General features: G+C 38.1%; 1 protein-coding gene across 1 annotated transcript in view; it reads right to left on the minus strand.

Moving 5' to 3' along the window:
* The window catches only part of ADGRG4 (adhesion G protein-coupled receptor G4), a gene marked incomplete at both ends in the record, with an annotated part of 131,693 nt that overhangs the window by 32,521 nt on the left and 86,172 nt on the right, over positions 1 to 13,000 (minus strand). The window contains 3 exons of the mRNA XM_081042993.1: positions 1,490 to 1,624; positions 6,460 to 6,622; positions 7,712 to 7,928. Coding sequence (XP_080899119.1) covers positions 1,490 to 1,624; positions 6,460 to 6,622; positions 7,712 to 7,928 — 515 coding nt within the window. The remainder of the gene's footprint in view (positions 1 to 1,489; positions 1,625 to 6,459; positions 6,623 to 7,711; positions 7,929 to 13,000) is intronic.

Here is a 13,000-nt window from a genome sequence, read left to right on the forward strand (position 1 = left end):
ACCATTAGAAATTCATTCTTTTGGATAGCCTCTTTAGAAAATACATACACACCTGGGCAAGTTATTGTACAGATCTATTAAATACTTGAACTTTGGAGTCAGACAGCCTGGGTTTGATTCCCAGCTGTGCCACTTCCTAGCTGTTTGACCTTGGGTAAAATTATATAACCTCTTTGTCTTACTCTGTTCAGGCTGCTATAGAAAAAAAACTACAGACTGTGTAGCTTATAAGCAACAAAAATATATTTCTCATACTTCTGGAGGCCAGAAGTCCAAGACCATGGTGCCCCGTATGGTCGGGTTCTGGTGAAAGTTCTATTTCTGGTTCATAGATGACACCTTCTTGCTGTGTCCTCACATGGTGGAAGGGTCAAGGGAGCTGTCTAAGGCTTCTTTTATAAGGACACTAATCCCATTCATGAGGGCTTCATCCTCATGACCTAATCACCTCCAAAAGGACCCCATTTCTAATACCTTCATCTTGGGGGTTAGGATTTCAACACAAGAATTTGGAGGGGACACAAACATTCAGACCATAGCATTCTTTGAGTCTCAGTTTCTTGTGAGAAGTATATGAGATAATAAGTGTAAATATTAATCCTTAATGGTGATCATCATCAACAACTTCATGCCAACTTTGATTTCTGTCTTCCTAACCATTAGATTGGACAGAGGCAGGCTGAAGAAACGGGCCTTTTGGTAGGTAGAGCCCCAAGACAGGAAAATAATAATAGCAATACAAACACATGGCACTTAATATGTGCCAGGCAATATCATAAGCACTTTATATGTATTAACTCCTTTAATCCTTCTATAGCCCAGTGAGGTGCTTCTATTATCCTGTTTTACATAGGAGGAATCTAAGGCACATGGAGGTTGAGTAACTTGCCCAAGGTTACACAAGTAGATTATGGCATAGCCAGTTTTAAGTTCAGCCAGTCTGGCCTCAGAGCCTATGCTCTTAACCACTACATCATACTGCCTCTCTGTATTAATGATGGGTGAGGACTGGAGCCCTCAGAGAAAGTGCTATGGAGGTGATGAGAAGGAACAACAAATGCCTGCAGGCAAGTGTCCTGCTAGACACCACTCAGCTTCAAATAAATTGGCCTGAGCGAGTGGGCATGTTGGCTTTGAGGAAGCCAGCGAGATTAGGGAGGAAAGCACTGACAAGCCGAAACGGCCTTTCTTCAGGAGAACTTGCTATTCTTTTCTGGCTTTAAAACATCCTGAGGCCTCTGATTGGTCACTAGATAATCCTTAAGGTCCCTTCCAAAGCTGAAAAGCTGTGAAAATTAAAAACTGTGAAACATAATTAAAGTAGATGTTGATTCATGTTGAAGGCCAGGGGTTGTGCTGGGAGAACTTGTGGAATAAATCAGAGAGCATATTCTAAAATAAACAGAACACTATGAAAATAGCAAGAGTTCATAATTACTATGAGTCACTGTATGCCAATCTATGATAGTTACCAGAGGCAAGAACTTACCTTAAAGAGTGAAGTTTGGCCAAAGAAATTAAACAAGATGGTTTGTAAGTTGCTAAGTGGAATTTTTTTCCTCAGTGATTTAGGCAAATATATGGAAGCCAAAACCCTCCCCAGAGGGACTTCACTTAGGTAAATCTGCCAAGAAAAGCCAGGAAATGAAAACTAGAATCATCACCCATAACTTGAAATCCTCCTCACCTCCCACCCCAGCCCTAGTCTCAGTCCCAGAGTATCACATGGAAGGCTGTAGGGTGCGAAGTAGCTCCACAAGCTATGCTCCACCTTCTACACAGACACACCCACACACACACACACACACACACACACACGTACATACACTCTCAGGTGCATGCTCGTGTACATGCACACACTCAAATCACAAGGTAAGACATGACCTGGTGCACATAGACATGGACACACACACCACCCTTTCCTTTCTAAACCTATCCTTGAGTTTCTCTCCTTTCAATCTGCTTCCACCGGGGTATTCATAGAGGTGGAAAGGGGAATGACAAATTAGGTGATTTTCCATGATTCTCAAAAATAAAGGCCACTCTTTGAAAGCAGGCCACCTTCTTCAACATACTCGTAATTATGAGAAGGGAAAAACAGAACAGAAATCCAATACAATGGCATTAGACACTTGCCCCATAGTTTATTCAGCAATGCTTTTGTTAAAAAGTGCGGCAAGAAAGTGACGTGTTAGGCCTTAAGAATTCTTCTAGAAAGTTCATTATCAGAAGAATTTGCTGATTTGACTGGTAATAGTATTTGATAAGTACTAGAACATTTTTCACTGTGAAAGGGGGCTTTACCTGTAGTTACACTAGGACCACAGTTGTAAATCTGGACTCTCCCAGACAAAACAAGGTATATGGGACTCTTACATGCATTCTTTCACTTAATCCTTCTGTCAACTCTGAGAGGTATGTTGTATTATGCTATCAGGAAATGGAAGGTCAGAAAGGTTAAGTGACTGGTCACACAGCTGGGATATATTTTTACAAAAATATATGTGATTTTGGCCCACATTTTCTCCATTATCCATACTGCCTCTCAGGGTACTATTATCTAGCTGGGTGCAACATGGGGAGATGAAATTTTATAATATTTCTTTTTTTTTTTATAATATTTCTAAAAATGACTTGTGAGCCCAAAAGCCATATGGCTCTTCTCCTGGCACAAATGAATTCTGCTAGGGCAATCAGGTACCATGGAGAGGTTATGATTTAGCTTCAACATGTAAGCAGTCTGGTACCAAGAATGTGATTGGGGTTGATTGGTTTGGTTGTCTATCAACGTCTATAATAGAATTCCCTATATGTAACCAAAACACAATGGGAAGTCAACATCTGTTTCCAGTATGGCCGAGTGGCTCCTAATGGACTTGACCCTTCTGTAAAACAACTATACAAAATAACCATGACTCTCAGGCACTGGAAAATAAACAAAAGAGGCAGATTCTGCAGAACAGAAGACACTTGGGAAAAGGTAACATCACAAGGTGAGTTAACTGTTTTTTGCAGCTTTTAGCCATCAAGCAGGCTGAAACTAAAATTGTGAAGGATGCTCAAAACCTGCAGTCTCTCTGGCATAAAGAACTGAAAACAAAGGTCAGGACAATCACAGTCACTGGAAGGTCATGGGTAAATGCTGGAGAAGAGAGAGCTGGAAAACGGGGAGCCAAAATTCTGTGTATCCACTCTGCCTAACCTCTAAACCACATATTCACAGGACAGACTCCAAATAAGGATAAAGGAACCTAACTGAGATTTGAGCTGCCATTCAAAAGATAGAATCTACAGTTTGATTCCAACTAAGTTAATTGCCTAGTATAACAAAAATCAATACTCTTCAGAGGAACATAGTAGAATACAGAGTTTCCACAACATAACATTCACACTATCCAGGACATAATCCCAAATTACTCAATATGTGAAGAAAAAACAAATGTGACCCATTTTTAACGAAAAGACAATCAATGGAGATCAACTTTGAGATGACTCAGTTGTCAGAATTAGCAGACAAGGATTTTAAAGCTGCTAGTATAAGTATGCTCAGGTTTTAAAATAAAATGTGGCTGCAATTAATGCAAAAAGAGGAAATAACAGCAGAGAAACAGAAGCAAAGAAAGAGAACAAAACAGAAATTCTAGAACTGAAAATACAGTATCAAAATTTTTAAAACTATTGGATAGGTTCAGTATTAACATGAAGATACAGTTAATGAACTTGAAGATCAATAGAAATAATGTTATCAGAAGGATAGGTAGTAAAGTTATTTTAAAACGTGAACAGAGTCTCAGGGACCTATGGGGCAGCAAGAAAAAATCTTACAAACGTGTAATTGGAGTCCCAAAAGGAAAGGAGAGGAGATGGTGAAGAAATAGACCTACATTTACATGAGTATTTGATTTTTTTTGGTCAAAGGTGCCAAAGCAAGCCAATGGGGAAAGAAAAGTCTTCCATAAATGGTGCTAGAATAACTAGATATCTATATAGAACAAAATGAACTCCAAACCATACACCACACCACACCTCATCCTAATTTAGTTCAATTAGTTAGCATTATGGTCCTAAACATACAGCTAAAACCATAGATTTTGTAAAGGAAAGGATAAGAAAATATCTTCATGACCGGCTGGTAGGCAAAGATTTCTTAGACAAGCCATATATTGTTATTCATAAAAGAAAAAAATGATAAGTTATACTACATCAAAATTAAAACTTATGCTCATTTTTTCATATGTCTATTGATTATTTGTAAGTCTTTGGAAAAGTGTCTATTCAGGTCTTCTGGCCAGTTTTTTAATTGGATTATTTTTTGTTGTTGTTGAGTTGTATGAGTTCCATATATATTTTGGATATTAGCCCCTTAACAGAGGCGTTGTTTGCAAAAATCTTCTCCCATTCCGTTGTGCTATATATACACAATAGAATACTATTCCACCTTAAGAAAAGATGAAATAGTGCCATTTGTGACAACATGGATGGATCTTGAGATTATTATGCTGAGCGAAATAAGTCAGACAGAAAAAGCAGAGAACCCTATGATTTCACTGATATGTGGGATATGAAACTGAAAACAACAAAAGAACAAGACAAACCAATGAAGAAACAAAAACTCATAGACACAGACAATAGTTTAGTGGTTACCAGAGGGTAAAGGGGGTGGGGGGAGGGAGATGAAGGTAAGGGGGATCAAATATATGGTGATGGAAGAACTGACTCTGGGTGGTGAACACACAATGGGATTTATAGATGATGTATTACAGAATTGTGCACCTGCAATCCATGTAACTTTACTAACAGTTGTCACCCCAATAAACTCTAATTTTTTTAAAAAAAGAAAAAAACAAAACAAAACTTATGGTCATCAAAAGACACCACCAAGGAAATAAAAAGGCAAGCCACACAGAAAATATTCTCAAACATATATCTGATAAATTACTTATATCCAGAATATGTAAAAAAAAATAAAATGCTTACAATTCATTAATAGGAAGACAAAAATCCAATTAAAAAATGGGCAAAAGATTTTACCAGATATGTCACCAAAGAAGACATACAAATGGCCAGGACAAAAATGTGGGGCAGCCGGATGGCTCAGTTGGTTAGAGTGCGAGCTCTCAACAACAAGGTTACTGGTTCAATTCCCGCCATGGGATGATGGGCTGCGCTCCCTACAACTAAAGATTGAAAACGGTGACTGGACTTGGAGCTGAGCTACGCCCTCCACAACTAGATTGAAGGACGATTATTTGGAGCTGATGGGTCCTGGAGAAACACAATGTCCCCCAATATTCCCCAATAAAATTTAAAAAAACAAAATGAAAAATCACATCACTGACCACTTTAGAAAACAATATGATAGGTTCTGGCAAATTTAAATATATATCTTATGAGCCAGCAATTCCATTTCTAGGTATTTAGTCAAGATGTATGAAAACATATGTCCACACAAAGACTTTTACATGAATGTCCAATGCAGCATTATCATAATAGTCAAAAACTGGAAATAATCCAAATGTCCATCAATAGGAGAATAGACACACAAAAATCTATGATATATCCATATAATAGAATATTGCCAAGCAATAAAGAAGAATAATAGATCTAAACAACAGAATGAATCTCAACAACAAAAAAAACATGCTACATGAAAGAAACCTTCTACAAGACAGTACATACTATATAATTCCATTTAGATAAAGTTCTAGAACAGGCAAAACTATGGTAAAAAAATATCAGAATAGTGGTTGCCAATGGAGGCAGTAGTTTCAGGGATTGGCTGGGAAGAGGCATGAGGGGACTTTTAGGAGTGATAGTAAAATTCTATATCATGATACGAGTTTAACTTACACAGATGTACACATTTGTCAAAATTCAGAGAACGTATACTTAGAATTGGTGCCTTTCCCTGTATGTAAACTTTATGAGTTTTTTAACCATAAGTTTAAAAATGCTGCTCTCTCAACTTGTTTTGAGCATGTATCGGTAACCTATGGCCTACCAAAGGGTGAGATACCGTGGTATGGTGGAAAGGGCCCAGGCTTTAAAGCCAGCCAGACATCAGTTTGAATCTTGGCTGAGCCACTAGGCTGTGTGTCCTTAGGCAAGTTACTTAACTTCTCTATTTCCTTATCTGTACAAAGGAGGCAGTAGTACAATGCCCAACATATAATAAGTGCTCCATAAATGATACCAGATAGTAAACTAACACTTGAGATGATTTCGGGTCACAGGGCCAAAGGTGGTATCACTGCACATCTTATGGGCACCATTCTAGCCAAGGTGTTAGCCTACTACAGGTTATATATGAATCTTCCCTGGGATATTTGTATTTTCATAAGGTCTGTTGAAGATTAAAACCTTACAAAAAGTGCCTCCTCTCCTTCCCAAAGAGTAAATGAATGGAGACTTAGAACAAGACTTGGCTGACTGGCTCTCCGTTCCCTGAGCTGCACTCACCTCAGGGTCTGTGCCTTCTTCGTAGGAGTGAATACTAAAGGCCATGCCTTCAAATGTGTGGTCCACTCGCAGGACAGCCAAAGCCAGGCTGGCCACCGTCAGATTTGCTGTCCTCCCAAAAAACTCCATCTTGTGACCAGCACGCTTGATTATCCTCAGAATTCTGCAAGGGAACACAGGTAGAGAACATTTCTACTTTTTAAATGTAAAACCCATCCTCCTTACAAGAGTTCCTCCTCAATATGAGACTTTTCTTTGAGTTTTAATCACTATCTTTATTTTGTTTAGGAATTATTAGACAAGAGCACTGGCTTTGGAATCAGACAGACTGAGGTCAAAATCTTAGCTCCTCTAATTTCTAATTATGCTGGGCAAATAATATAACCTCATGGAGCTTTCATTTCCTCACCTACAAAGTCAGAGGTAATACTAGCACTCATCTCAAAAGATTGTCTTCAAGATTAAATGAAATTGTTGTATATAAAGCCAGATCCTGCAGCATTTCATAGGTCAAGAAATTTGGATTTTATTCTACATGTAACAGAAAGCCACTGAGTGGTTTTTCGGTTTTGTTTTTTCTTTTATTAGTTTCAGGTGTACAATGCAACATAACAGATGCCACTGAGTGGTTTTAAAAGCAAGAGAATGGCATGATCTGATATATGCATTAAAAGTTCATTCTGGCTGCTGTATAGAAAATAGACCATAGAGAGGCAAGAGCAGAGCAGGGAGACCAATTAGTAAGTTACTGTAGAAAGTCCGCTGGGAGAAATGGGGCTAGGACTAGGGTGATGGTGGTGGAGATGGAGAGAAGTAGATGGATACCAGGAATATTTAAGGGATTAGAAAACTATGTACAATGCCTCATGCAAGTCTTGGTTATTGACTGGTTGTGGGGTAGAAGGAGGTAACTACGTTTATTCTCACGTTTTTTGCTTGAGCATTGAGTGGATGCATTTTATAGAAATGGGGAACATTAGAGAAGCACCAGGGATGGGGAAATAGATCAGAAGTTTGGTTTGCAGTAATTATTTATTTGGAAAGTCATTACCATTAAGATTCAGTTATAATTTGAATGCATTCTTGCACAATTGGGATGTGAGTAGGATGACCCCACTGTATGGTACTAACTGACTTTTCAATACACCACTGCTTGACTTTTAACATTGGTGATTACTATATGTTAAAAAAATAATAACAAATATTTTACATTTCATGAAATAATTTATTTTACCGAAGTATTAAAACTTACTCATTGCTTACTTCATGCAGATCAGAAGCTGAATTGGTTTGCTTTCCCAAAGCAGCATCTATTATTTGTAATATAATCTGAGTTAGGTTCATACTTATCTCATCACATTGTGAAATATCGGATAATTTAGAAACAATAATCTTTGTTTCTTCTTCATCCAGAGAGGGGGATTCATTTATCAAATTTAAAATGTGCTCTGCAACATCATCTGCATTCTCTGGAGAAACAAAATCAACACATGAAACCTGCATTAGTTAGTTTGGGGCCATGCTGATCTGCTTCCTTTCCTTTAAAAAGTAAAGGTAGTGAAATGGAAATACATAGCAAGGTAACAAAGTTTACAGAAGGAAAATGTTGGACCTCAATTTCTACAATAGATGGAATCTCAGAAAGTAGCACACAAGTCAAGTTTTTATTCATTAAAATCCTTTTTTTTCTTAATACACCAGGGAAACCTTTTTGTCACTGAAGAATTATCTTGCAATTAGATTCTAATTAAGTCAAGACTTTTGAGTATTGGATTGAGTTAAGTAGATCCCACTTGTACTCAAATATCAGCAAACACTCGGTCTATGTTTTCATAATCAAGGGTGGTGATTATGTTTTTCTGTCAAGAACCAGCAGCCCACAGAAAAAAAGCAAATATGGACCACATAACAAAAAAAAAAGCAACTTCATTAGATTTTTCTAGAGAGTAAGAACAATAGATATTAACTCACCCACCTTTTCTTCACTTTTTATTATGGAAATTTTCAAACATGCACAAAAGCAGAAAGAATAGTCTGATGAATTCCCATGTACCTCATGAATCTCCTAACTTCAACAAGTGTCAATGAAGAGCTAATCTGATTTTATCTACACTTCCACCCACTTTCCCCCAACTCCAGATTATTTTAAAGTAAATTCCACATACCATATCATTTCATTCATAAATACTTCAGTATGCACTTCTAAAACAAAGGACCTTTGTTTGTCATAACCACAATACCAATATCATATCTTTAAAAATTTAGCAATAATACTCAAAATCATCAAATATCCAGTCAGTGCTCAAATGTTCTTCATTGTCTCATAAATGCTTTTTAAAAACTCTTTTTGTTGTTGTTGTTTGAATCATTATCCACGTTTTTTAGTTTTTTTGCTTGTTTGTTTTTAAGGAGGGCACAGCACACAGTGGCCCATGCGGGGATCGAACCAGCGACCTTGGTGCTACCAGCACCAAGCTCTAACCAAATGAGCTAGCTGGCCACCCGTCATTGCCCACTTTTAAAGTTAAGAGCTTGTTAAACACAACACAAATCAGATTTTAGTTCAATACAACACATATAAAGCTGAGCTCCCTTGTGGTACCCTTCTAGCTTAAAGTACTCACATTCAAGTCCAGTAATCAAAATATAATGGAAAATAATTTAAAAATACAATCTGTTGAGAAAGATTCCAGAGAGATATTACACTCATAACACACTTAACCCAGGTTACATTACAAAGAAGTAACTCTGTTTGGGAAAACAAAATAATAAAGCATGAACATTATTCTCTCTCTCTCTCTTTCTCTTTCTCCCTCTATTTTAATGTGCTTCGCAGTTGGCAGTATCTCCCCAAATCTCTCTCCTACCTTGGTGGAAGCCTTCCACCAAGTTTATGCCCAACACAGCCTATAACAGTCTATTTTTGTCTTTCTCCCTTTTCATCTCATTTTTTCGCTTTATATTCATTCTCTCTCTGTCTCTCTCTCTCTGTCTCTTTCTCTGTCTCTCTCTGTCTCTCTCTCTCTCTCAACAACTCTTTGTCATTGTCAATGTAAATTAAGCAATCTTAACTGAGATCTTCTCAACCCCCCCCCTTAACCATTACCCCACTCTGCCTAACAATGGCTTACATAAGAACTGAGTCGACAGAGAGTTCTCTCTGAGGAGATGGAGGGAAGCAGGGAGATTGAATAAGACTGTACTAATTACATCCAAATTAACATTTTGTCCCTGTTACAGCTATCTTCTGATCACTTAAAGAAACTGAGAAAAATATAAGACTAGGGATGGAAGAAAAGTATAGCATGCTCATTCACAGATCTTTCCACTGCTGTTATTAAATTGTTCAGGCTTTCTTGTAAATGGGATAGCCGAGCTGCCTACCTGGGGTCATTATTCTTTGGGCTGCAGTGGTGTGATTTCACTTCATGCAGTCTCTGCTGTGGCAGAATGAAAGTAAACAACAGGCCCCTAGGAGACTAACTATTTTGTAGAAAGTAATTCTAGACTTTTCATCTAGAGTTACACTGTTTTTAAGTAAAATTCAGGACAAGTTACACTCTGTGTAAAAATTTAAGTCCCTAAGCAAAGGCAATAAAAGGAATCTTCCCTTAATTGGTATAAAATAAATAGATCCCTGTTGCTTAAAATGATTACAATCAATCTGATAGTAATTGCAACAATCAAAACAATATCTGTTATTTATCGTACAATTTTTATGAATGAGTATTCCAGTTCTCTACTCCTGCATAACAAATCACCCTAAAATTTAATAGTTTAAAACAACAATTTATTATTATCCCTTGCGGTTCTCTGCATTGATTGGGATCAGCTGAGCAGTTTTCATTGGGTTCTCTCAAGCACTTGCAATCAGATGGCAGCTGGGACTGGAGTCACCTTAAGGCTAGACTGGACTGGGAGTCCAAAATGGCTTCCTCAACTTGGCTGTCAGTTGACGCTGCCATGGACTGGTTAGTTGGGTCAGTTGTTGCTGTTCCCTACACACGGCTTCTCCCAGTGGCTTGCTGGATCTGGCTTGTGGTGTACTGGAGCTAGCATGTATCACCAATTGTGTGAGAACCAATGGTTAAAGTGTAGGAATTTTGTGAGCTGGTTGTTAAACACAGCCATCATTAAAAACTAAATTACATATATTTGCAATGAAATAACGCATATTAAAAATGATGGTGAGACTCAAACCTTAGCACTTCTTAATTACTTTGCTACATTTTCATAATCTACGCTCTTCTTATTATTTTATATCTACTGCATCTGTGCATCTCTTACCAATTTCATCTTCCATGACGACATGGTGTAGTTTGTATGCAGCTGGGGGGAAGTATCACACCAAGGAAATCAGCAAATGCTACGAATCATTACTTTGTTTGGATAGAGCTGGTTCTTAAACATTTTCCAGCACACCCCTGTTTGGGCTTCTTATGGCATGGTCTATGGGCTCTGAGAAGAAGAATCCCAAATGAGAGGGTGCCAAGAAAAAGGAAGCAGAAACTTCCAGTCCTCTTGAAAGTTAGTGCCATAATTGGCACAGTGTCACCACTGCCAATTTCTATTGGGCTAAATAGACACAAGCCAACCCTGCTTTAACTCCCAGTTGACAAGAAGGGAATGAATCAATAGTGGGCATTTGGGAGACAAGATACCACAGCAAGGCATTGTACATCATTTTCTCACTTAACCATCACAATAACACTACGTGGTGTGTATTAATATTATCCCCTTTCTACAAATTAAGAAATAAAGACATAGAGGTTCTAACCCAGATTTAATCCAGGCCCGTTTGATTTCAAAGCTAGTGTTCCTCAATATCACTTTCTACTCCAGCATCTGTTCTTTGATCTCTTTTCTCTATGGTGTTGGGGGTTGGAAACTCCAGTGCTTTGCAGTTCTCCCTGACATCTGGGAATTACATTGTTCTGTCTCAATCACACACTATCCTGCCCCAACAATGGGATGGACACAGACAGGAGACAGTTTTGTGAAAGGTTTCAGCCAACTTCATTAGAGTGTGATGCATCTTCAATATCATGGAGGTTAAAAAAAATGAGCACAGCAAAGAACCCACAGACCTTTGAAATAAGGGTACCTTTTCTAACTCTGTGATATTCAGGAGTTAAAAGAAATGAACTCTTCAATGGGAACTTGAAGAGTTTTCTCCAACCAAGGTATCTAATGTCTGTCACCAAGATTGAAAGCAAAAGAAAAATTATTTCAAAATGAACGTATTTTCTTTCCTTTACATTGTACTCATTTTTCATGAAGCTTCTAACTTACATGGAGAAAAGAAGGATTCCTCCAAAGCTAATAAACTTAATAGTTTACTTTTCAGTTATTCATTACAGCCACCAACCAACTGTTCTCTTCTTCTGCAGATTTTTTTAAAAGTGACTTCTGACCACTAATTTTCTAAAAATCTCAACCTAATGCAATGCTTTTGTTGTTATTATGGTTGTTTGTTAACTTTTTCTTCCACAGAGAAAATTCCATTAGCATGTCTAAGAAAAATGTGTCACTCAGAAGGAGGAAGGTCAATGTGAGACATAGATTTCTCTCTCTCTCTCTCTCTCTCTCTCTCTCTCTCTCTCTCTCTCTCTCTCTCTCTCTCTGTCTCTCTCGCCGCCCACTGACTTCAAGCTGCAACACTCCCTATTGCCCTGACTCATTACTTCAGTTCTAGAAATCATCAGAGCTGTGCTTGCTTTTCTAATTCTTCTAGATATGCCTTGGCAAGGATCTCAAATTTACATCTTCTGCAAGGAAGACGAGTCTGAGAAGTTCACTGCCTCAAAGCAATGCCCTGCAAATATATAAACCAAAAACAAGACAAACAAATGAGAAACAAAAACTCATAGACACAGACAATAGTTTAGTGGTTACCAGAGGGTAAGGGGGTGGGGGGTGGGTGATGAGGGTAAGGGGGATCAAATATATGGTGATGGAAGGAGAACTGACTCTGGGTGGTGAACACACAATGGGATTTATAGTTGATGTAATACAGAATTGTACACCTGAAATTATGTAAATTCATTAACAATTGTCACCCCAATAAATAAATTTAAATTAGAATAAAAGCAATGCCCTGGCTCTTCTGCCGTGCCTACAATGCCTGTGCCTCAACTTCCAACTATTCATTGTGGGGTGGACCCACTTTGTGCTGTGGAGCTATGCTTGAGAAGTTGTGTATAAACTGAAACTCTACGAGGAAAACTTTTATGCGTACTTTAAAAACACCAATAAGGAAAGGCAGGACTTTCAGAATGGTGCTGTAAGGAGGGGCTTGGGAATAAGATCACCAAGAGAGACATCTATTACACTAGTCAAAATTAGCAAAGACAATCATCCAAAGTCTCTGGAGATTGATGGGAGATCTTGTAACAAATTGCGATGCATTTATTCAACAAAATCTATAGAAACTTGGTAAGAACAGAGGAAGGCCATGGCATTTGAGCCAGGAACTGTACCCATCCCCCACAGCCCTGCCTTGTGGAAGAATTGTTCCATTGGGCTAGACATTCAAGTAGTA

This window comes from Rhinolophus hipposideros (assembly GCF_964194185.1).
Source record: "Rhinolophus hipposideros genome assembly, chromosome: X".
In the NCBI taxonomy this organism is placed as follows: Eukaryota; Metazoa; Chordata; class Mammalia; order Chiroptera; family Rhinolophidae; genus Rhinolophus; species Rhinolophus hipposideros.